This window comes from Hesperophylax consimilis, chromosome 15 (genome assembly GCF_061612785.1).
Source record: "Hesperophylax consimilis isolate HC1 chromosome 15, BYU_Hcon_1.0, whole genome shotgun sequence".
Taxonomy (NCBI): domain Eukaryota; kingdom Metazoa; phylum Arthropoda; class Insecta; order Trichoptera; family Limnephilidae; genus Hesperophylax; species Hesperophylax consimilis.
The window spans coordinates 34692352-34718264 of NC_142850.1; the positions used below are offsets into that span (position 1 = coordinate 34692352).

The window sequence follows — 25913 nt, forward strand, 5'->3', positions numbered from 1 at the left end:
AAAATGGCAAATTCGCATTTTTCATGTACCTTTATATGTTATTATTAAAGAAATTGATAGTTTTCTCAAGTGCTTTTTTCTTCTTCTTATGGCCCGAGACATTATATTGTTACAAAGGGATGCTGAGATATTTCATAGAATCCTCGTCGCAGCTGTGAAATGATTTGCCGGCCTCTGTGTTTCCTCCCTCCTACAATGTGGGTCTCCTCAAGATCCAGGTTCACCCCTTCCTTTTCTCAAAAATACCGACCACACAGCATCCCCAAAGACGACATAGGCCTTGACTCTTTAGGGAAATTATTTCCCTGTGTGGAGTATATTTTATTTTGAATGTCAAGTGTGCAAAATTTAATCAAGGAATATCATAATTATGCTTTAAGGGGTGGGAAAAAGGGATATGGGTGGTTTTTAAAAACTTTTGTCAAGTATGCAAAATTTGATCAATATCAAAATAAAACTGTAGATTTATTCTTCTTTATTATTTATACATGGTGTCCGGAAACTCGTAGTACAAGCGGGAAACTGGTGAATCTACATCACATTTGGAGTCGATTTTGCAGTATAATTTTTTTTGATTTGAGCTTTCGTTTTCGAGTAAATCGAGTCAGAAGTTGATTTTTTTTTTGATCAAATTCTTATAAATTATTACTAAAGATCAAAGTACCCAACTATTTAAAACTATTTAAAAGTAAAACAAATAAAGAAACCCGGATTTAAAGCATTATTTTGAAATCACCCTTCATTTAATCCGGTGTAATCATAAAATATTTCTGCTCTGCAGGGTTGTTGTTTGTTTTGTCTGTTGTTTTGAATTCTGCTGTTTTCAATTGAATTTGTTTTGAACATCTGTTGTTTTGAATTGCATACCTATCTCTGACATATTCGCAAAATAAAAAATTTTAACCCTGAAATAGCCGAAAAATATATATATATATATTTTTTTTTTTGATGAAAATGCTCAAATCAAAAAACTTTATATTTATTTGGGTTCCCCATGTGGTGTAGATTCTCCAGTTTCCCGCTTGTACTACGAGTTTCCGGACACCGTGTATAAATAGATATTGCACTAAAATCAAACGGAGGGAGAAGGAATCCAAAGACAAATGAAATAATTGAGTAGGTACTTACAAACTTGAGATAAATTTATTAGATTTTTACATAACTTACAGTTATATAACATGAGTTGCATATCATAATACAAGGTGGCGTAAAAGTCATCAACCCATCAGATGATGTTCTCATTTTTGCAAAGTTGAATTTCATTGTGAATTTGAGATTTGTGAAGTAAACAAAATACACATCTACAAACCATGGATCGCTATACTCATCAAGGATGCGGAGTAATTGCTAACCGAAAAACCTTTCAAAAGTGATATGTACAAAGTTATGAGAAGCGATGAAACAAAAACCAAGTTAAATAGGTTAGTTTTTTCATCGCTTTTAATGACTTTATATCACTTTTTAAAGGTGTGTTGAGTTTTCATGGAATGGGAGTAATTATTGAGTTATAATAATACTTTTTAATTACCAACGAAATTACTGTCTTACGAAATTGAGTGAGGACTTTTCGGCCTTTTGTATTTACTTGTATAAGATTTATAAAGGATAGAACAAACCAATCAGATCTTTATACCTTATTAAAATATTATATTCATATTAATATTTATGTACAAATAACTAATTTCTTCGATAGGTAAAAGATTTATAAATTACACAATTTGTGTAAAAACATATTTGTAATAATAAACAAATTATTTAGATAACAAAACATTATGTGTTCGTAAATTTATATAGAATTTTTATTGCATTTTAGATATGATTTTATTCATTAAAATTAATTATAAAACAACTTAATCATTGAAGAAAAACATAATATAATTCTAAATGAAATATGTAACAGAACAAGACGAAGAAAATAAAAAGTCACAGCAGAGGATCGAACCCAGGACTTCTGCTTACCGAGACAACTCCTGCTTACTCTGACTACTGAGGTGTTGATACCTATATAAATAATGTCAGTTAATTTTCGAAAGAGCTGTACATCTAAATATATTATATTATTGTTTTAATATCACTTATAATAGTAAAGTGAAAAAAATATTCAACTGAGAAAACTAACGATGATTACACTGTAGGGTAAACATAAAAGAATTCATAGTCTGCTCTTTCATAGATGACGCTCATTTAATCATTTTACTTAAATACACATTTTGCAAGTCATGCTTTTAAGACAAATTATTTGTTTCGTCCGTATAAAAAGAATTTATTCATAATTATTCACATTGTGTATGTACGGGGGCAACCAAATAATTTGTCTTAACACACTTATTAGGCCGGGAAAGGTAGTTCTACCCGTACGGTCGATTGATGCTTAACAGCCGGAAGGGTAGTTCTACCTTTTGCGCCGGACTCATTTCAATGGCAGAAAAGATAGAATTATTCAATGTTTTTATATGAATATTATATATAAATCTCTTTCTAAAGGTCCCAACTATGAATAAAATTATCGAATCATAATGCAAGTCTTCTTTTATATTTATCTTCGTGCCTTTCGTTTACATCGGTATTTCAACAAAAGGATAGTATATTATTTAGATAACATTTTTTTACTGTAATAATTCAATTCCTGGAATGAGGGTTTTTTACGACCGTGAAACCCGATTCGAATCTCTATCTCTGTTCCGCACCCACTGAACTCTTATGTGCAAGCAAGTGAGAGATGTCGGGCGTATTTAAAGAAAGCAGGTATGGGTAAATACCCATAGGCGGACCGTAATAAACACATTACAAGGTTAATTGTGTTGCATTTCAAATAATATTCGATTTTCATTAAATATTTATATACATATATGTATAGCGATTTAAAAAAATGTAAGAAATTCGCGCAGGAACTTTATTTTCATCCGGAGACAGCGTAGCGCCAACGCAAAAATTACCCGCCAGAAAAGTGTTAATATTTTAAAACATAACTTGCACAAAGGGTATTTGCGTAAAATAATTAAATTAACACCGTCTATGAATGCATAGATTATAATTTATTTTACGTTTAACCTTAATTCTATTTTTACCCAGGGATACTTTCCATAGAACACTGTGAAAAAAAATGGGAGATAGTTTTATAAAAATCTATCCAGGATGTTAAATAATAAACAAAAAATTGTTTATTACAACACAATTTTTAAGTAGTGTTTTGTTGCACAGGGATGAGAAAAATCTAGGATTCTTATAAGAATGTATTTGGGCATTTCCGCCAAAGTTTGTACATTGCGTTTTTGACATGTCCCAAGATTTTGATGGCTTTTTCATAGTTATATTTTGCATATAACTGTCAAACCTTTGTATATTTATAATTAATTATTTAGGTAAAAAATTAGTGTTTTTTACCATGTCCCATTTGTACATTCAATGAAACAAAGTCAGATATTTCGTTAATTTTAGTTAAAAATTAATTTTAGAAGTGTAAGATTAATTTGGTGGTTTTTCAATAGTTTACATTTTCCAAAAATATACGTATTTTGACCAACATTGAAAAAATCACTTTTCTGGTGTAGAATCAGTTAGCTCCATTCCATGACTATATTTATATTTTATTATCGCCCTTTTCAGGAGCTTTAACATAGAAATATTTTTTTAAATTATATATTACTAGTGCACAGGTTTTTAAATTATTATTTTTTTACATAACTGAACTGCCTCAGTAACAAAATTTTGTATTTATTAAGTGATATATTGAAAATATCTAGTGAAGAATCCACATTATAACCCCCCATTAGTATTCTGGGTAGTGAGAAGAATATTTTATGGGAGATAGTCCCACAATATTTGAACTGAAAAATAAATCATGACGGAATAATTTGATACCGGTGAAAACTTAAAAATAAGTAACGGAATGGAAAGCATAAAAAAGGATAAAAACGTGTACAAGCTTTGGCGAAAATGACCGTATTGCCATTATGCTTGTTTTACTGTGTTACATCAAAATCGTGTAAACACAGAATCGACTGAAAATTACTTAAAAATTAACTAGGTACCTAACAATATAGATACAAATTTATACAAGGTTAACTTACATTATACAATACATAATAACATTTATATTATATTATTGACTTAGGAACTCTAAGTAAGTGAGATATTTTAATACATTATGACGCGGTAGTACATAAATATTATGATTTTTCAGTATCGGCCTTGAACTTGAGTGGGTTGGACACCCTGAAGATGCTGGGCAGCATGGCGGCCAGGGTGGAAAACACCTCTTCAGAGATACCCTCGGGCACCAGGAACTGGATGTTCTTCAGCTCGGAGCCGCCCCAGGAAGCCATCTCGATCATGAAGCCCTTGACGCACTTCAGCACCAGCTCGGCTCGCTTGGCACACCAGGCAACTGTCATTTCCTGAAAGAATAACAGGTTAATTTGATAATGCCACTAATTACATTAAATTCAGTATCCAGTTACAAGAAATGATTCTGGTTATTACAACATTTGTGCATATACTCCTAATAGAAGATAATCCCCAATGACATCAGAAAAGATAGACGTGCCCTAATGCAAAATCTGAGTATCATTTCGAAGAGCTGGAGGCAAACCGTGTGAAAACTTTTTGCCACCAGGAGGGTTCAGGCATATCTTAAATAAACTACGACATCATTCGTACATTGACTGCCGGCAAGCACATTGAAATAACAGGACCCTTCGCAGAAACGTAAAGTTTGCAAGTGCAAGTAAGGTAACGGTTTGCAGCGCAGTTCATTATGGGACTTTTCTGCACGGGGTCTGAATGTTAGTTCTAAACAGACGGTCAGCAGTTCACTCATCGTTCATGTGTTTGTTTACTTAATTATTGTTAACTACTTAACCTCTCAGACAAAGATTTTTATTTACTATGTGTTCCTTTGTGAACTGTCAAAACGTGATAATTTTTGTGTTATTTACGAGTTTTGCTAAAAGCTTCATAACTCACGTTTTGGGAAACGTAGCCTCATTCTAAAAAATGTTTTGGTAAGATTATGAAATCCACTATCGCATTGTGTTGTTATACGTAAATATTTGCGTTTCTAAATATACATTTTATGAAAACGTCAAAAATATGTAAAAATCGCTTACCATTATTTCAAAGCCGTGAAAAATGTACTTTTTTTTGAGTATCATAAAGAAATAACACTTTATATATTGAAGAAATATAATTAAAAACTATTAGTCACCTCAAAATATTAACCGTCCAAACTAAAATATTTTTAATAAATTATTTAAAAACGCAATAAATTATGAACGAACAAGATGACAGATCCAATCGGCTTAGATAATGCACCTCTACGTTCCATAGATATTCTTGAATACAGACGCGTAGCGTTATTCATTATCGATACTCTGTTTTTTAAATCATTGCAATCCGTATACTAGTGATGGAAATAAATCGATTTTTGTAAAATCTCGCGCGTTTACGTGAAAAGACGTTCTAATGTCTTGACCGCTATTATCATATTTACGTCTTTTGACATTCTAATGTTCTGAGTGGTTAAATATAAAATATTTGAAAAAATGTCAAACTAAATACTGTAACAAAATATTTGATTTTGGAAACAAGCTGAACTATTTTCAGCCGATTTGGGATTCGCAGTTATGGTTATTACACAGCGAGGAATTCCCATGCCATTGCAAAAAATACTACTTATTCGTAAGCAAATTTCATTTTCAAAGACTAAAATAGTGATACTACAATGCGAGTTGCCTGTAGACTGTCATATTCATTTATTGACAAATCACTGAGAGGGAAACACACACGCCACCTCCCCCTCCCCCTCATGGGCAGCTATGTGTCTTAGGCTACGTTTACACATACAAACTAAAGCATGAGCCAAGCCACGAATTATGGGAAAGGAACGAAGCAATCACAAAAAGCGCGAAACGCCGTTTGCGGTTGCTTCGTTCCTTTCACATAATTTGTGATTACGCAGCATTAGTTACTCTTTGATAATCCCTAAATTTTTCGTAAACTGATATCTAAAATTCGTGTAAGACTTTTGCGCTAGTAGACTCCAGTCAAACAATGAATTTGATTACCAATCTGTTCAAGAAAGAATTTCTACATTCAGTTGGTAATAATTCGCACAAATTCGTGAGCATCTCAAGTAGCCGAATTGCGCATATTCACTTGACAGACAGAAGAAATCGTTCAGGAGCTACCAGATTGTTGTATCGCGATTAATAGTTCTTGGTATCTGGTACTTGACGGCACCAAGCTAATTTAGAAACGCCAAAAACAATGTCGGTTTAACAAATTATTATAATTAAATACCGGCCCTGCGAGGATTAACGCTTCCAACACGGTTCACTTCTATGTACATAAACACACAATTCACCACAATTACACATCTGCCTTGATAATGGACACTGTGAGGCTGTCTGAAAAGTTGGCTAAAGAAGAAGGAAGCATAACATACCATAATAATCATGGTAAGACTGCTTAATTTCTGCATGGATGGCTGATATTGCAGTGAAACTATCATTTTGTATGGGATTCTAGTTTCATTATCCAGTGGGTTACTTTAAAAGATAAATATATTATGCAGCAATGTTAAAAAAAAACATGGTAATACAACAGCCTGATGGTTATCATAATATTGTCTAAGTTCTACTGCAAATATAACAATGCGTTAAAGTTGGTATTACCTCTGACATATCGTGCCTCAAGAGGACCGGCAATGTTAATGTGGTGACATCGTTTGAACACGCAGCCTTCAAAATATTCCTCAATCCAAGGATAGCCGGGTGGCGGGAATTTATATCTCCTGAAACAAGCAACAAAAGCAAGAATGTAGTATAAAATATAGTCTAAATTATGTATAGTATTATGGATACAGTAGAACCACGTTGATTCGAAATCCACGGGACATCAAATACAAAATAATGTTGAAAAAGAGTTCCTCGGCCACCTCTTGGTGGTTAAATTCGGGTAGTATCTTAGGAGTTATACGGCTTATTCCCATGTAAATCAAATTTTTGTAGCTGATTACCGCCACGGTCAGCCCTCAAGTTCAGTCATTTGAAGTAAATTCATAAAAATACAACATTTTTCTGTGGAAATCGAAAGTTAAATATGAGAAAATACAACATTTCAGTGTAAACCGATTTAAAAATACATTTTACGGCTTTTTACCGAAACGGCTTTCTGTCAGATTGAGATTTACGAAATTATATTAGATTTATTTTCGCAAAAATCTTATCTTTCGTATCACACAAACAAATTTTCGAGCTTGCGCAAAAATAAATTACGAATTAACAAATTTCGGACTAAAAAAATTTATTGGAATTTTTTTTTAATGAAAATTTAGAATTATGCATTTTTTGTAATTATTGGGGTTTGAATTAACAGCGTTCTACTGTAATAGGATATATGCATACCTGATCTGAGAGAAGACTCGTCAGCCATGAGGTGGAAGAGGATGTGAACCTCGGCCAGATTGGAATGTTTGGTGATGTAGCTGTCTCCGGTTTGAAGATATTTGCTGATCTCTCTGGTCCTCCGGTAGGACATGCCGTCAGGGTGGCCGTACTCAGACAAATTCCTCACGCGTTGGGAATTTCTCCGTGAAACCTGAGAATAACAAAACCTTCATTTTAATAACGTAATAAATTTTTGATTTTTACGGTGCTTTAAAAAATGACAGAGATATGCCTTAATTAGTTAAATAGTACACAACTAGTGCACCCTACTATTGAATTTGGCAACCGACTCTGGTCTGGAGATTACTTGGTAAAAAAACGCTTGACTCTGTGTAGAAACGGGCGGTCCTTTAGGTATTGCAATCTTTAGAGCACAGGCTTCAGGTGGGAATGTTGTCCTTGTTCTATATGTATTTCAATGAAAGATGCTCTGAGGACCTAGACCTATTGATACCTTCGGCACCGAGGCATAGTCGGGAAACACATCAATCATGCACCCAACAATGTACATGATCGACATTATTTGTCAACAGTTCGGCTGAGGAAAGATTTTCCGGCCCCATGTTTCATCCCTCTTACATGTTAACTCCTTTCGCTCCAAGACCCTCCACACAGCATCCCTAAAGCATACGAAAAATGAGTGAGGTTGGTAAATTCAACACATTTGTAAAAGTGTGTAACTAATTAGTGTAACAAAATATTCAATTTTGGAAACAAGCCTGAACTTTTGTTCACCAGATTTGGGATTTGTAGTTAAGTTTTTTACGAAGCCACCAATTTCCGCACCAGTAAAAAAGACTAGTAATTCGTTATCAGATTTCATTTTCATGCACTAAATGGTGATATTACAATGCGAGGTTATATAATATCAAATTCATTTATTGACAAATCACTGAAAGGGACAAGCCCACGCCAATCCCCCTGCTCCGCGCACATGGTTTGTTTCCCTCGCCCTTATGGGCAGCTCTGTCTCTTTTTTACCCTGTACTAACAAGGTGTTTAAAACGTATTTAACAATAACTAACAAATTGTATCCATTAATTTATCAATCAACAATAGAAGATTAGTTATGCAATGGTTAATGAGTGTTTAATGTATGCAAAATAATACATTATTAATTTGATTTTAGACTCAAACAGAATAAGTCGCTTTATGTCAATAACCCTACATTGTATGTAGTTATTAAGTACTGATTGACTGAGCGTAGTTGACAGTTTGGCATTTCATCTGTCTGATATAATAAAATTTGAAAGACTTTTATTTGAACACATTTCAAAAACAGTTTTTAGTTTTCGTTTATTTTCAGGATTTTATTGCAAAACGAAAATACACCTTCTGACAGAAAATGCCAGAGGCCTGAGGGTAAAATAAAAAAATATTACATAAAACATATGGTTTGATTAAGAAGGTGCCTAGGTATTTAAGCACCTACTTACAAATTTGACCATAAACTAAAAATATACTGTATTTCTTTTAACAATACTTTAAATGAAGGCTCAAACTAACCTTTCATTAAATTTAAAATTGTTACTGTAATTTTTAATTATAAGTACTGTTAGTTTGCGAGGAAATAACAAAATTTCCAAAAAAGTATATCATCATTTATCTCAAAACTAGCTATTTGGAGAAACAGCATATTGCCATAACACAGGTAAGCGGATATCATGCACATTCTATGGTTCATCTCTATGGTTAACTATAGTGCTAAGATCTGAAATTTCCGCGTCCCTTATAAACTAGCCGAAAAATTAATAGGAGTTGTTTAAAGCCACAATAAATAGATTTAAATTAAAGTTTAAACCTTCTACGTTTTGTGGGATCAAAAGTTTTAGTTAAGATCCCAAAGTGTGAGTGATTTTTGCGCAAAAACTAATTAAAGTAAAAAAATATTAAATGTCAAGTTGAGTGACTTTGTCTATGCAATAAAACAAATATTAAATAGTGATTGCCACCATCAATTTTTCATCAAGCATAATTAAAGAGGGGCATTTGTGAACTTACTAAAATAGTGATGTCTAGCACACGTAGCAAAACCCCAATAATTTCGGAAGATAAATTGAACATGGATAAGATTATTGAATACATTGATAAAAAATTTGAAACCCTGAAAAAAGATATATTTACAAAAATTGATTTACAAACTACAGAAACTACAAAAAGTATTGATTTTATCAGTGCTCAATACGATGAGATGTTAAAAAAAATTGAGGTCTCAAATAATTTAAATCGAGCGATTCAAACAGATTTTGAAAATATAAAAAAAGACCAAATGGAAAAAAATATGATTATTAAAAAACTTGAAATCCGACTTTCTGATTTGGAAACGTTATCAAAATCTAATAGTTTGGAAATAGCAGGAATTCCACAACAAAACCGCGAACAACCTGTGGAAATTGTTAAAAAAGTTGCTGCCGCAGCAGGAATCCACCTCTTACACACTGATATAACTGACGTCACGAGAGTCTCAGACAGACGAAATGAAGCCCCTCCTAAACTTCTTGTGACCTTTTCCGATAAAAGAAAAAGAGATTCCCTCCTTGATAAGAAAAAGGAAATAAATTATAATGAAATCAAGGATCTGGCGACATCTCGAATCTTCATCGGGGAAGAATTAAGCCCGTATCATAAAGAAATCCTATGGAAAACAAAACAATTATCAAAAGAAAAAAATTACCAATATGTATGGTACAAACAGGGTAAAGTTATGATACGCAAAAAACAAGATGATAAAATTATCTACATTAAGCACCTTGATGATATGGTGAAAATAATTTAGTGAATAATATGAACAACATTACTTAATCCACTTAATAATTTAAATTGAGAAAATGAATAACGCACTAACAACAAACATACCAAACATATTATCCATAAACAATAATTTTAACATAATGCACCAGAATATTAGAAGTATCAATAAAAACTTTGATGAACTACAAATATTGATGAAAAGCTTAAATTTAAAATGGGATATTATTATTCTTACTGAATGTTGGCTAACTGATAAATACTACCCCCTACAAATTGGGAATTATGTCCCTTACTCTACAATAATGAACAACACAAAAAATGATGGTGTCATCGTATATATTAAAGAAGATATAGAAGCTGATGTCAGAGAGATCTGTATCAATAATGCAAACTGTCTAAGTATATCAATCGGTAATGACACAACAATACTCGCAATTTATAGATCTCCTTCTACACAAAATCTAGAACCATTCCTCAACTCCTTATCTAATCAACTAAGTCTACTAAAAAGAACTAAAGATGTATTTATCATCGGTGATATAAATATTGATATTCTTGAAAATGGCCATCCAAAAAAATTTGATTATATGCAAACACTAGCATACCATGGATATAAAAGCCTAATTGATGAACCAACACGTGTATATAATGAAAGCAAAACTTGCATTGATCATATCTTTTGTAAAACTAATAGAAAAACTCAAGCCATTATTTGTACTACCACACTGACAGACCATTATACAATAATTCTATCTATTACAAAAAAAAATACATATGTAAACCAAAAAAAGAAATCACTCCTAACGAAATCTGAAACAAATTGGGAAAACGTCAAATGCGAGTTAACAGTGAATGACTGGACAAGCCTTCTGGAAAAAGATGATACTGATACTGCTTGGAGTTATTTTATAGAAGTTTTACAGAACATTATCCTATCAAACACCAAAACCATAGAAAAAAAGTTATCTCATAAAAATTTACACATTAAACCTTGGATTAGTCAGAATATTATAAACTCAATCAGAAAAAGAGATGAACTGCACAAAAAAGTCAAAAACAACCCTTATGATATCCTAACACTTCGATTCTACAAAAGATATCGTAATACATGTAAAAATGTAATACGTTATGCTAAAGAAACATTCTATAAAAACAAGATTGATGAATGTAATAATGATTCACGTAAACTCTGGCAGATCATAAATGAAATAACTAATGCTAAAGCCTCACATAATGACAATAGCATTAAGGAATTAAACATTGATGAGATTCCCACATCTTTTACAGAACACCCGGACAAACTTCTTGACTTTATAAACAACTATTTTTGCAATATAGGCTCAAACTTAGCAAATAAAATTAAACAAAATTCAATTAGTACTATCGAAAATACAGTGAGGATTGACGATGTAAATCAAGAAAACAGCCTCAATATTGTCAAGATAACAAGTGATGAAATAAGAAATATTATAGCCTCCCTAAATATAAATACTTCATCGGGAAATGAACTGATATCAAGCAAATCAATTAAATATCTACAAAATGAGTTAATCCACCCACTGACGTATCTTATAAATCTGTCAATATCAAATGGTATTTTTCCTGCTTGTCTTAAAATTGCTACGATCATTCCAATATATAAAAACGGTCCCAAAAATGATGTATCAAACTATCGACCAATTAGTATTTTAACTACACTATCAAAAATATTAGAAAAAGTTATAAAAAAACAAATGCTTACATTTTTGGATTCTAATAAAATATTATCATCTACGCAGTATGGTTTTAGGGAAAACCTGGGTACTGGTGACGCTATAGCTAATGTAACAAATACAATTATTAGAAAATTGGATGAAGGCAAAAAATGCCTAGCGGTTTTCATTGATCTTCAAAAAGCTTTCGATACCATTGACCACGAAATACTGTATTTAAAACTAAAAAAAAATGGAATAACCGAAACAACCCTAAACCTACTTAGAAGTTACTTAACGGGAAGAGAACAATTTGTACAAATTGGTAAAAGAAGGAGCAAAACTCTACCAATTAAGTACGGTGTCCCCCAGGGAAGCGTATTAGGACCTATACTATTTCTAATTTACATAAATGACCTTATGAATCTTCCCATCAAAGGAAACATAATGAGCTTTGCAGATGACACTGTAATTTTATTCCATGAACAAGATTGGACAAGCACATATAAGGAGGCTGAACATGGCCTAACTGTTCTTCAAAACTGGCTTAAAGCAAACTCCCTTACATTAAATGTGAATAAAACCAAATATTTAATTTTCTCCAAAAACAAAAGAGGACAACCAATGAATGAGCATATACTCAAACTACATGAATGTCAAAAAAATTTTCCTCAATGTTCCTGCTCGATTATAACCCAAACCAAAAGCATAAAATATCTTGGTATTGAAATTGACGATAAACTACACTGGGATTCACACATTGATCGAACTTCAAAAAAGTTAACTAAACTCATCTACTTCTTCAAAAAATTACGGAACATTTTGTCAGCTAGGGATTTAAAGAGAGTTTACTATGCTTTATGCCACTCCAAATTGGAATATGGAATAATAGGATGGGGCTCAGCAGTATCAAAACATATAAAACAGCTGAAGGTAACTCAGAATTGCATCATAAAGACCATACTAAAGGTTCCCATAAGGACATCAACAACAGAAATTTTTAAACAATTTGACGTTCCAAGCATACAGAAAATCTATGCCAAAAACATTTTGGTACAACACCTCAAAAATAATTCTCAGGAAAACACCTCACATACTCATAATACCAGAGCCAAACAAACAGAGATACTAACTATACCAAAGTGTAACTCTACCTTTGGACAAAGAAGCTCTGAATTTTTAGCAGTAAAGGTATATAACAAACTCCCACTTAGTATCAAACAAATCAAAACAAAAAACAACTGCATTAAGAACATTAAATCTTGGCTTAAGGAATTACCGGAAAAAGAACTTACTAGCATATTTAAAACATCGTCGTAGAAGTTTCTGGAAACCCTTACCCAAAACATGAAGTCGAACCATAGAAGTCGCTGAAAAATTATTCAAAACCTAGTCCCCCTCAGCACAGGATCTCCTAGTGAGGAGGACTATAAAAATCTATATCAATTAATCATATAAATATATATAATTCTTATAAAAATGTTTAAAAAAATGTAATATAGTAACTAAATAAAAAAAAATAAAAAAAAAAAAAAAAAAAAAAAAAAATTTGCGTGATATTATGAAAAGGTATAATTTTTTTTCACATATTTGCATGATCACTCAGAAAGTGGTTAAGATAATACATGGATGATGGTAATTTGAGAGATTTTGGCAACCCCTGTTGGCACCGGGAAGATTAAGATAACTCACGGGAAGTTTAACATCCTCGACGATCTTGTCCAGCTGCTGATCTATGCTGGGGAAGTGGAACTCGGTGCTCTGGTGAGCGGCGCGGGCGATGCGCTTTGCCAGCCCCGAGTAGTGCGGAGGGGGCGAGTCCACCAGCACCACCAGCCCACACAGATCGCTGGAGTACAGCCCCAGGGCAGTCTGCAGGCGGCGCGGGGCATCCATGGCACTGGACAAACAAAACCAGATGATCAAAACATCATCAGGGCGCTACATCCAGGGGAGGGATTTAGCCTCCGCAAATGTTCTCCGCTGATTGAGCACCCCCACATAGTAAAATCATTTAATTTATATACACAAAGAAGAATGTTTGTGGTAGATTGGCTTTGTTTTTTATACAAATCTACAGCTTTGTTCCAAACGTGACGAAATTTTGCATAGTCGACCTTCAAAACAAGGGGAAGATGACTGTCTACATGAGATTCTGACAAACCACCCCATCCCCTTTTCACACCCCTTAACTTCTAGATCGCCGATGATAAATTTTCACCTTGTGCCAGCTGTATCTATTTACGTGACAAATTAACTTGTTTTTTGCATAATGATTATTTTGTAAATTGTTCTGTCTTACCCAATGTGTTCATGTAAAATTCGTATTATCAAAAAATATGTATTTTCTAAAAAAAGTATATAATTTACCATAAGCAGTTTCCCCAGAATAGCTAGGAAATGATTTTTTAATAAAGGATACGCTGGCGAACAAGAGGTCAAACCAATTTTTGATACTCTTGATGAAATTTTGCAGTCTTTCACATTCAAAATAAGACGAAAATTACCTGATTTTAAAAAACTCAGCATAACGCCTGGGCAATGTCAGTTAGTAAAATTATGAAGAATCTATAAACCCTAAGATTTATCATATACTTTTGAGAAGAATAACTTGTCTTGCAAAGGGAAACGGTCGGTATAAAAATACCCTCCACACAGCATCGCCAAAGATGACATAGGCCCGGATCAAAATTATTAAGGACCTCCTGTGTGGAGTTAATGTAAAAAAACGAGGCTTTTAAAACTTTGCACACATTAGTGCAACAATTATGCAAAAAGGTTTTCACGGGTTCTGTGGTGGAGGGGGAAAGCTCCTGATTAGCAATCCTGAAGTTGCCGGTTCAAATCCCATAATTTATACATTTAAGATAAGATATTTGTGGCATGTTCCAGAGTGACAATACCCTCAATATCGCCCTGGTGTAAGACCACCATTCAGAAATGAAAGGTTGTTTGAAATGACTTTAGCCGTGTTCGGTGACCAGATCTGATTAGCCAGGTACTTCCCCACCTTCCTCTTCCTCAACTCCATATCGCAATTGGGAATGTCATAGTCTCACTGGCTCCAGACAGTTGTGAGCAGTTGGGATTCTTGTGCAGAATGCACATAATTTATATTTTTTAAATAAGATAGGTGGCTAGGAAAAATTATGAAAGCTGAGGAAAAAGTTGACAATTTAATTTGTCGCCACCAGTTCCAATTCATAGATATTTGCATTCAGTACTCCAGATTTCCTGTCATGCTCTACACTCATCCACGGTTTGCCTTTGTTTCGCTTCCACTGGGTCACCCATTTGTCTTGCCTCAGTGTTATAACCAACCTGTCTTTGGTAGGCTTGACTTTGCAGAACCTCATGACGTCGGCGGACATGATGCGGATGTTGTGCATCTGCTTGAGCTGCGAGCCGAGATGGATGGTGAAGCTTTCCTCCAGCAGGCGCTGGTCTTGGGGGCCCGGTCGGGGGCTCTTTTTCTCCTCGCCCAGAGAGGGCAACCCGGGGCACTGGCTCAGAGGGGAGTTGCTGGAAGAACAACATTATTCATGTTAATATGCATAAATTTTTTATTAAATTATCAGGAAACTAAGCCAGTATAACCCTTTCAGACCTTAATTGATTAGCAGTGGAAGAACATATTTGATGCTTGATAAAAATTGGTTGAATAAAACATTATTTCCAAATTTTTTCGTTTTTTTCAATAGTATAAAAGTTATTGTGATTTTCAATGAAAAGAATATTGGAGTTCAGAAGGTGTTTTTCACATAAAATTACAAATCGTACACTGTATACGAAAATACTACATTATATTAAATTTTTTTTAAATACATAAAACACACTAAACAAAATATCTTCTAAACTTAGATCATCATTACAAAACTAAGGGGAAAATATTTGGTCGAGATTAAACACAAAATCACCTTTCAAAATATAAAAATGTCTAACTGGTAGCTAAATTCCAATTGAGATTTGGAAGTCCCATTTAAAAGAAAAACATCTTAAGTTTTGCAGAATCCTTCTGTACGGACAAGAAAACGTGTGCATAAAAGTAACGCAATGTAAGCAACACATCTGGACAATTTATATTCCAAACATTTTCTATGAAAATAAATTCTTTAGAAAAAAATTGTCACACGCAACGCAATCCCACGCTCCCCACGCAAGGCCAATGTACGCTGTCCAGATTCGCGTGGGACGTGTAAAAGATGGCAGTGGTGGAAGGCCTCCCTTGGTGGAAGGAGTTGATTTGATGGTTATGTTTGTTTTAGCGTTTGGCGTTTACTGACATTTATTAAGTGTTTCCACTCCCTGAATGATGGTTCGCCGCACTCCCTAAGCTGTTAAAAAAAAACCCTCAATTCAATATGTTTTAATATTTTAAAATAAATTCTAAAATCAACAACTAACTAAGAATCACGCTATTTATCCGCAGGGGTAGGCAAAGAGTATGGACCACCAAATAACTCTGTATTGATACATACTACTTGCTGCATTCACAATAATATATTATCTCATACATATCCATTGACATGGCCTGATTCAAGAATTTGATTCCCTTGATGTGCCATGTCTTCCTCGGACTTTTGTACCTTTCACATAGGCATCATAATATATTCTCCATACACTCCTCTCTTTGTTCATTTGCTCTACATGCCCAAACCATCTAAGCGTCATTTTCTTAATCTTACTCATTACTCTCAGAATTTCTCAACATGGTCATATACATGATTTTACCATACATAAGGCTCAGGGATCTCATTTCTACAGTAACTAACAACGTACAAAATTAAAAACCCGTAATAATTAACAATTTGAAAAAGCAAGGTGTCAATTTATCAAAAAATAACTCAGGCCCTCCAGCTCGGAGCCCCATCGCCCCGCCACCATGCTTTGCTCCTAAAGTTGTATGCATTGTGTTACTTGGGGGTCTGCAGTTGGGAATCAGTCTGCTGCGCCTCCAGCGTGTGCATGAGCCAGGTGCGGTACTCGGCCCTCTGCGCCTGCCTCAGGGCGTCCAGCTCGGAGCCCCATCGCCCCGCCACCATGCTCTGCTCCTCAAAGTGCTTCCCCGCCAGCTCGTTGATCTCCTCCTCGGTGATGTACGTGTGCAGCAAGCGCATCTTCTTCTCCATCTCTTCCGTTTGACTGGAAGAAGTACATAATCAACACCGGGTTTTGAAATTTATTTATTTTTAATTTCATTCCCAGATGCGCTTCTACATATTTATTTTCTTAAGACAAAGAACATCTAAATGAGCATAACAACATACAAACAAAATTCTTTACAATGCAACAAGAAAAATAGTAGATTAGGAATAATACAATAAATTAATTAAATAAGTCGAAGCAAAGCTGGGCAGTTTGTTGTTCTTCTTGTCGATATAAATTCTACTACGACCTGTTTATATTTAGTTATTGATGTGTTAAATATGTCAACAACATCCTTATAAAAATTCAGTACACTGCGAACGGGAGCATACAATTGTGATTCCGTGTTGGAGTTGTCGCATTAATACAGTAGATATTGACTCAATGTTAGTTCGTGAAATGAACCAACAACTTGAGAATATAATTGAAAATTAAGCCATTGTAAGATTCTATAGCTCCCAATGACTGCGATGGGAACATGGGACATGTGGAAAAAATTAAGAAAAACCCGGATTCTCATAAGTTTATGGATCCCACATCAGTTAAAGAATATCTTCACCTTGGAGAGTTCGGAATAAATTTCCGAGTTTTTTCTATATGATGGACAATGGCTTTTACCCGTGGGGTCTATCCTACTGACTTTCTCTTGGGTATTTAATTTTTTTTTAGTATATCTTGTGAATACTGCACAAGAGTCTCAACTGCTCCCAACCGTTTGGAACCAGTGAGAATATGTCATCCCCAATTGGGGTATGTTGCAAGGCTGAAGGTAGTGGGGATGGGTAGGAGATGAGGAGAGGAAGGTGGGAAATTACCTGGCTATTCGGATGTGGCCACCAAAAACAGCTAAAGCCATTTCAAGCAACGTTTCAATTCTGAATGGTGTTCTTACACCAGGGCGGTACTGAGAGTATCTTCTACTAAATAGACTATATATTATTTCAAATGAATAAATTGTGAAATAAAACAAATTAATCAAATAAAATTTACTTGTGCATTCAGGGATTTGAACTCACGACCACTGGATTACCAGTCGAGAGCCTTACCCCTCGACCACAAAAGCCGTATGCTCGGAATAAACTATTTATGGGTCAGCAGAGATTGCTACACATTTCTTCAAACTGATTTGTTGATGGTTTAAAAATTCGGCTAAAATGGAAAGTATTCATTTCTATGTTCCCGATGGTTATCTCCGTCATTGACAGCATATTTATTGTTTTTGTGTTTAATTCGTAGAACTCCATTTAATTTTTTATAAATTTAATTTAGATTAAATTTGATAATATTATTATTAAGTTCTAAAAAACTAAAACACTTGCAGAACTTAATAATAATATTATCAAATTTAATCTAAATTAAATTTATAAAAAATTGACAGCATAGACTGTTATATCTCCCAGCCTGCTGGACTAACTTGTCAATGGTCATGCCATTGCGGAGGGCAATCTTGCTCGTTAATTCTGTTTAAACAGAATCAACTTAGTATAGTAGGCACTTTTTAGTTTATTTATACTTACAATTTTGCATTACATTATTATATTCACATAATCTTTCTGTATTAGGCTATTTAAAAATGCCTTAAGATGGAATTTTGTAATGGTTAAAAACAGTAAAAATTGAAATGAAAGAATGTCCAATCATGACCAAGTTGTTGCCTCAGTGAATGTGACGTTTTAGAGTGGATAAGCCTGAGGAATGGCTAAGAACCAGGCAAAGAATCAATAAATTACTTTGGTTCTTACCTAGTTGTCATTTTCCTCACATCACTATCTCTCTGTTTGAGAGAACCAGGCAAAGAATCAATAAATTACTTTGGTTCTTACCTAGTTGTCATTTTCCTCACATCACTATCTCTCTGTTTGAGAGAACCAGGCAAAGAATCAATAAATCACTTTGGTTCTTACCTAGTTGTCATTTTCCTCACATCACTATCTCTCTGTTTGAGAGAACCAGGCAAAGAATCAATAAATTACTTTGGTTCTTACCTAGTTGTCATTTTCCTCACATCACTATCTCTCTGTTTGAGAGAACCAGGCAAAGAATCAATAAATCACTTTGGTTCTTACCTAGTTGTCATTTTCCTCACATCACTATCTCTCTGTTTGATAATATTCTGTACATAGAAAGCGTAGGAACTTTCCACTTGAAGGATTGATTCAAGTGCTGGGGAGTGAACCAGCTTATGATAGGCCGCTGCGAACACCTCCTCGTCGGAAGCCCCCTTCTGGTCGGCGTACTCGATGGTCTCCTCCTTGTACGCCTTCTCCCAGTCTTTAATGATGGGCTCCACAGAGAGCTCACCATCCTTGGCCCATTGAATTAGGTTCTCATCTTCCTTGTTGCGGAAATCTCTACTTTCTTTTCTAACAAAATCATCCAGCGATTTCTCCAAATCTGAAATGGAAAACAAAAAAATTTATATAAATAATGTTCCTTTGTTCAAAACACAGATATAGGAATTAATAGACGAGAAGATAATGGCGAGGGGTAAAATCAACTGTTGAAGAACGAAGGGAGTAAGGCTGACTGTGATTCGTCAATAAATCAATCTGACAGTAAATAGGCATCTCGCATTATAATATCACCATTTACTTCTTAAAAGTAAAATCTGCTTTTGAATGAATAGACATTTTTACATGGGAGCGCAAATTACTCGCCACATTATGAACAAATTCGGCAAAAAAATTCGGTTCTATTTTCAGAGTCCAATATTTCGTAAGTATTTAGTTAAGACACTTTTATAAATGTTCATAATTTACTTCCCAGCAACCAACCAGCTTTGTGTTTCGCGTCCAGACGTTTCTCGATCTGATAGTAACAACTGATTCATATTATACGATGTGAATATGCTTAAAATAAAGTAAAATAATGCTTATATATGGAATGTAATACGACAATTGGGTTTATTCTCTTTTTAACATCTATTTTTACAAGTTTTCATAGTACAAGTCAACATTTTGCCGTGTTATTTCGTAAAATGAACCGATGATGCCTCGACCATAGTTCGCACAAGAATGATGACGTAACGTTTTCAAATTTCACTTGAGGCCATACGCGAGCACAGCCGGCTCCAATGGAACCGGTATGGGGAGTGGGGATAATACGCTTTTAATCACTTAGGGCAGGTCTACTAATATTCATATGTCTATGGTTCAAAATTTTAAATCTTCAAAAGTTCTTCACCGATTGTTTTGAAATTTTGACACAACTTTGCGTTCGAATACGCGTGTATTATTATATAACTATATTAAACAGATGTCACCTATGACAGGTAAAAACATGTTTTTAACATCTGTTGGACGTGTAAGCAAAACGAGCTATTGTTCCTCTATCTGCACAGACCAACTGAGCCACAGCAACGCATGGCGGGGTTCAGATAGTTATTTTTTTATTTTTTTTTTATTGGTTTTCAAGCTACAATCCCGTTAAACTGCAATAAAGCAGTTTGTCAACAGGATGTTAATGATCAATTACATACATACACACATAATATTATTACTATAACTATACAATTAACACACCTAAATTAATATAAACTATCTTTATTTAGTAACCATTGTTTCAGCATATATCTCAATCTATTTGTAGAATCGCAATTTTTTATATTAATGGGTAACATGTTAAGCATTTTTGGCACGTTAAATTCTAGGGTTCGCCGTCCGTATTTATTATTATATTTTGGAACAAGCATTCCTTCATTCTTTGTAAACCTTGTATTATATTCATGTTCCACTTTCCTTTTATAATCAGACTCAGATATATGTTGAATCAATATTTAATATGACAATTTAAGGATGAGAAGATTCAGGGGTCTAGTATATTCAGTAATTCAGTACATGCGATACAAAGTGTGACTAATGTTTAAATTCATATGTAAAAAAAAAAATACATAAAAAGCACAAATGCTATTTTACCATTAAAATAGAAAATAAAACATTTTTTAACTTATTTCCACTTGTTTATTTTACCAGTACCGGTTTCGTCCTATTATGGACATCTTCAGGCTGGCAATTGAAATTCTTTTGTTACAGAATTTATACAAAATTAGGTACACAATGTCAAGGTAGGTACATATGTTTAATATATTATTATATATATATTTATTAATTTATAATAACCCAAACATATGTACCTACCTTGACATTGTGTACCTAATTTTGTATAAATTCTGTAACAAAAGAATTTCAATTGCCAGCCTGAAGATGTCCATAATAGGACGAAACCGGTACTGGTAAAATAAACAAGTGGAAATAAGTTAAAAAATGTTTTATTTTCTATTTTAATACTATATAATTCCACCACATATAACAGTGTAATAAATAAACTCATTTATTTTACCCTTTTCAATACATGCAAATAAACCAGCACCATTTGGTTACATAAAATTTTTTTATATATAAAATTGTAAATATTCAGTTTGACACTCCTAATATGATTCACTTTCATGTTCCTACCATTAGATCAAAGTTCCCTAGTATGTATTGTTGTGACAATTATACTACGGTTTCAGGCTAAAATTCTGTTATAAATAGATTATGCACCATTGGTAACTCTTATGCTATGTTAGCTGATGTTTTTAATAAGCCTCTATTGAAGTATAAAGCTGTGCTAATTGAACATTTAGCAGGGCATATTTTAACGAAATCACTGCATAACAGGTTTTTTGTTTTTTTTCTTCTTCATTCATGTCAATAACTTTGTAATAGCGTACATTTTTTAGCTTTTGTCTTGTTTAACTATACAATATTTTGTTCTGCTTTCTACATATTTGTACCATGACTGTCAATAACTATCATGCATATAACTTGTGCTGTTAATTCTAAATAAGTAAATAACAGAGTGCCAGAGTAGTGAAAATCTATTGATTTACAAACTCAGCAAAGCTTGATTGGGATGTAAAGCAGAAAAATAAATACACCACGATTAAATCCTCCACACAACTGACGAACATTGTTTGTTCAAACAACTACAAAATTGAATGATAAATATTTCTTACAATAACATAATGATCATTTGCAGATAGATGTAAATATTACTAACCTTCTTCAATATAAACTGGAATGCGAAATGTTGAAAGAATTCGTTGGGACAGTTCCTTGGTGCAGCCCGAAAATGGTATTTTTATTGGAATTTCCAACTCAAATTTGACTTCTTTATTAGTGCAGGTGGGAAACGAATATAAGAATACTTTTTCAATCTGTTGCGCTGTCATTTTGACAGGAGTGCTGTCACCTAATATTGTTCCGAAACGAAAATATAGGCGGCATAAGAAAATTTATCAGATGTAGGATTATAACATTACGTACATTACATTACGTACATTACATTATGTACATGCTAGAAAATGAAATTGCGGTGTTTAAATTATTAACAAAACATTGTCAATATTCAGTGATGGATCGAACAATGTTGATATTATTATTCTGTCACTTAACTTGATTTATAAAAACACAAACTAGACGGTAGAATTCTTTTTTAAACGAAAATCAACTTAGTTAGGGTTTATTAAAGTTATTGAATAAATGATCTAGTCTTTGAGCATTCTAAACTTGAACTGAGAAGTTGTCAGTATCTGACAGTGAATAGTTTAGTGAGATTTGGTGTGATTGGAAATTTCTTGTTTTGACTAATTTTCGAGTTTCGAGTAGCCATCGAGTAGCGTACAATAAAGATGGCAACATAAAAATCTTATTCGGACGAATAATACCTACCTATGAGTTTAGAGATGTTATCAATTAATAAAAACGACAACTTCCGAATAAGGAAAACCACTTTATTTTTAGTTTTATTTAATCAATAATATTTTTAAAGTTGTGGTTTGTGGTTACAAAAAATGTTTAGGGCTTTAAACATTGAAAAACTTCCTGAAGGGCCATCCATAGTATTTTGTTAGAAATAATTTATTTGTCGGTAAAACAGTTTGCTGCAAAACGAAATTTCTTTCGTAAAGGTTGTCTAGCATGGTTTGCAGTTCAGTACAAATGTCTGAGTGAGCAAGATGGCTGACAACGACGGTGGCATTAGTGATTCCGCTGAAATTAAAGGTAAGTCAAAGACATTTTGATTTAATACGCATATTTCAACAGCGGCAAATCATTTCCCCCGTGATCGACCCACTTTCCACCGTTAAAAGTTGGATCCTCGCGGCATATGTCAAGTGGGAACCGCGGTGGTCACAGCAACAGTCATTGAAGATCATAATTTTATTGGCTTTATTATTGCCGAGATCTACTAAATTTGTCAAGTATTTGATTTATAATGACGTGGACGCTTTGCGAACGCGTGGGTTAAATGGTTTTTTCTTACTATCGCTCTTATTCAGTTGTAAATCCTGATCCTCCTGGGGTCGTTGATTGGCCTTGCTAGTATGGGATGGGCGGTCGTTTTTTGCCGTATGAACTTTTTTTTAACTTGACTCCTGATCAGTTTGACATATGTCGCCAATTTTAGTCGTATTTACCCCCTGTATGAAAAATTAAGTACCAATTTACACAAATGAGAGCGGTCTCACGGATTCATTTGAAAGTAACCTAATTTGATGTCTGTATTGTCTCCTAAGATATTTTTTATCTTACTACGTCAGCTGATCAGCTCTATATTTACTCCGTGATCGACGTTATGTGCAATGCTTCTCATGACCCGCAACGTCATAAAAATTGATAATTATTACCTCATATTTATGATAAATTATGTAAACCGCATATAAAATATCTTTCATAATAAGTCAATACGATTTTTCGTTCGTACATAGACATTTTACCGCATACAAACAATACATTCTCTCTGCTGAGATTTCTAGCAGAAATAAAGTAAAATGTTCGTTTTATTTGCACTGATGGCTGTCCACCGTTATGTCTATCGATTGTTCTACAGTGTTTATTTGTCTGGATTCCATTACAATATTATTTACACTTTGATATGAGTCGTAATAATACGAATTATTATTAGCGTTATTCAGTGTTTTCTTTTGATATTGTAAAACCTTGTTGGTTCTCCGTTATGTTTATAGTTATCAGAGATGATATCTCTGGCGATTGTGTATCGATTATTGCGTAATACAGATGTTATGACAGATTGCAATATCGCAATGTGACGGGGGGAACACGCTATTCACCACTAGTCGCTACAACCTTACATCTGTCAATACAATATCATAAATGTCTTCATTCAACTGTTTTGACTATTGCCTTACCTCTTATTTCAAGCTTCACATTAATTTATTAATTACACACTTATTTGAATATGGTATTGTTTTTAGTGTAACGTATTAGGGTTAAGTACCGCTTATTTGGATCATGTTTTGTAATATGCAGTTTTGAGTCTATTATGCGGTTAAATTCCAATGATATGCGAGAAAAATATCTTGTTATACCTCATTTGTGTATTGAATAGTGCAGTTTTGAAGTGCTCGCATATGGGCACACTCATACAGACAGTTATTTATAATATTCACGTTATAGGTATACAACGTTATCCTTATTGCTTGTGCTCAATCTCTCGAAGTCTCAAATAGTTTTATGATTACTAAACTTAGCCGTTTGTGCAGATCAGAAGAATAATATTATATACAACACTAATAAAACATTGTGTTGATTATTATGAACAATTTTCATGTTTAAAATGATTTATTTATGAATTATCAATGCCCTGATGGGCTTTTACACGATTATTACATTTTGCATTATTTGGTGCGTGATACAGAAACAAAAAAGCTTTAAATGCTTAGATAACAAACATAAAAAACTTTACTTTAAGGTTAAACGCAACGCTCGTAGTATTCTACGTGTTCACAGATGGCGTTAATTAATTAATTTTGTTTGAATACGCTTTTGCAAGGTATTGCTTTACAATATTAAGACAAATCATTTGTTTGCGCCCGTATATACGCAATATGAATATGAATCAATAGTTTTGTTCGTTTAAAGACTTAATTCTTTCGATAAAGGCACACAAATACAATATTTTACCGATGATTCAATCCAATATTGTATTTGTATGCCTTTCTCGATAGAATTGAGTTTTTATATGGACAAAACTATTTATTCATATTCATATTGCGTATATGATGGCGCAAACAAATAATTTGTCTTAATACTGTAAAGCAATACCTTGCAAAAGCGTATTTAAACAAAATTAATTAATTATCGCCATCTGTGAACACGTAGAATACAACGAGCGTTGCGTTTAACCTTAAACATTTTTATTTATGTAGATTTTCAAACATATAATAATGTGGGCGCCCCACTGCGCTCTTTACCCGTGCTGAGGTCCCCAATTTTACAATTTAATAAAATTCAATTAAAAGATAATAAATAATATGATTTAAGATTTTCACGGCCAAAAGTATTTTTGTTATTTGTTTTTGGGGTGTTATGCCGTGTTGCGCTAACTCCTTCTACAACGTTACAGCGTCCATCCGACAACGTTGTCCGAAACGTTGGCTAAAGAAGGAGTTAGCGCAACACGGCATAACACCCCAAAAACAAATAACAAAAATAATATGACAATTTCTGTGACATAAATCGATTGCATAATTTTGGTAACAGATTTGGGAATGTTGTAGACTTAAAGATTCCGTATTAGTGATGAAAATAAATCTTCATAATTACTTTTCCGAATTGTACGAGTTTACCTCTCCGTAGTGATTATATATCTTCTCCCGTTTCTTTATTTTTATTTATATATATTCAAAATTATTTTTTAAATACTTTTATATTTGTTTATAATTTACACAATTTAATTAAATTAGTTAATCTGATTTTAAAGCAGTGAGTTGTCTATATTATTTCAAATGTACTAAACTTAAACGTGATTTAACTTTATTAATACCATGTACTCGATTTACCATTGTTAGAATGTACAACGAATACCTAGTTAA

At 33.5% G+C, this 25913-nt stretch overlaps 2 protein-coding genes across 10 annotated transcripts in view; one reads left to right on the forward strand and one right to left on the reverse strand.

Moving 5' to 3' along the window:
• Positions 1-1125: 1125 nt before the first annotated feature.
• Positions 1126-22679, reverse strand: LOC149417682 (FERRY endosomal RAB5 effector complex subunit 3). Of its 3 annotated transcripts, XM_089640504.1 has the most exons (9): positions 22356-22679; positions 22076-22267; positions 19102-19429; positions 16808-17032; positions 15212-15412; positions 13583-13790; positions 7407-7599; positions 6675-6793; positions 1126-4397 (listed from the first exon to the last, which is right to left on the reverse strand). In XM_089640504.1, the coding sequence occupies exons 2-9, from the start codon at positions 22245-22247 to the stop codon at positions 4170-4172; spliced, it is 1674 nt and encodes a 557-aa protein (XP_089496630.1). In that variant the 5' UTR covers positions 22248-22267; positions 22356-22679; the 3' UTR covers positions 1126-4169. The 3 variants fall into 3 exon arrangements, with proteins under 3 accessions (XP_089496630.1, XP_089496629.1, XP_089496631.1); XM_089640503.1 differs by having other exon boundaries at positions 22076-22679; XM_089640505.1 differs by lacking the exons at positions 19102-19429; positions 22076-22267; positions 22356-22679 and adding an exon at positions 18778-19091.
• Positions 22680-22985: 306 nt separating this feature from the next.
• ens (MAP7 domain containing protein ensconsin) overlaps positions 22986-25913 on the forward strand; it is a 380882-nt gene continuing 377954 nt past the window's right edge. For 5 of the 7 annotated variants that reach the window (XM_089640506.1, XM_089640516.1, XM_089640511.1 and 2 more), the window contains exon 1: positions 22994-23079. In XM_089640506.1, coding sequence (XP_089496632.1) covers positions 23034-23079 — 46 coding nt within the window. In that variant the 5' untranslated portion in view covers positions 22994-23033. Of the gene's footprint in view, positions 23080-25913 lie in introns of all 7 variants that reach the window. The other 2 variants (XM_089640515.1, XM_089640517.1) reach the window with 2 other exon arrangements.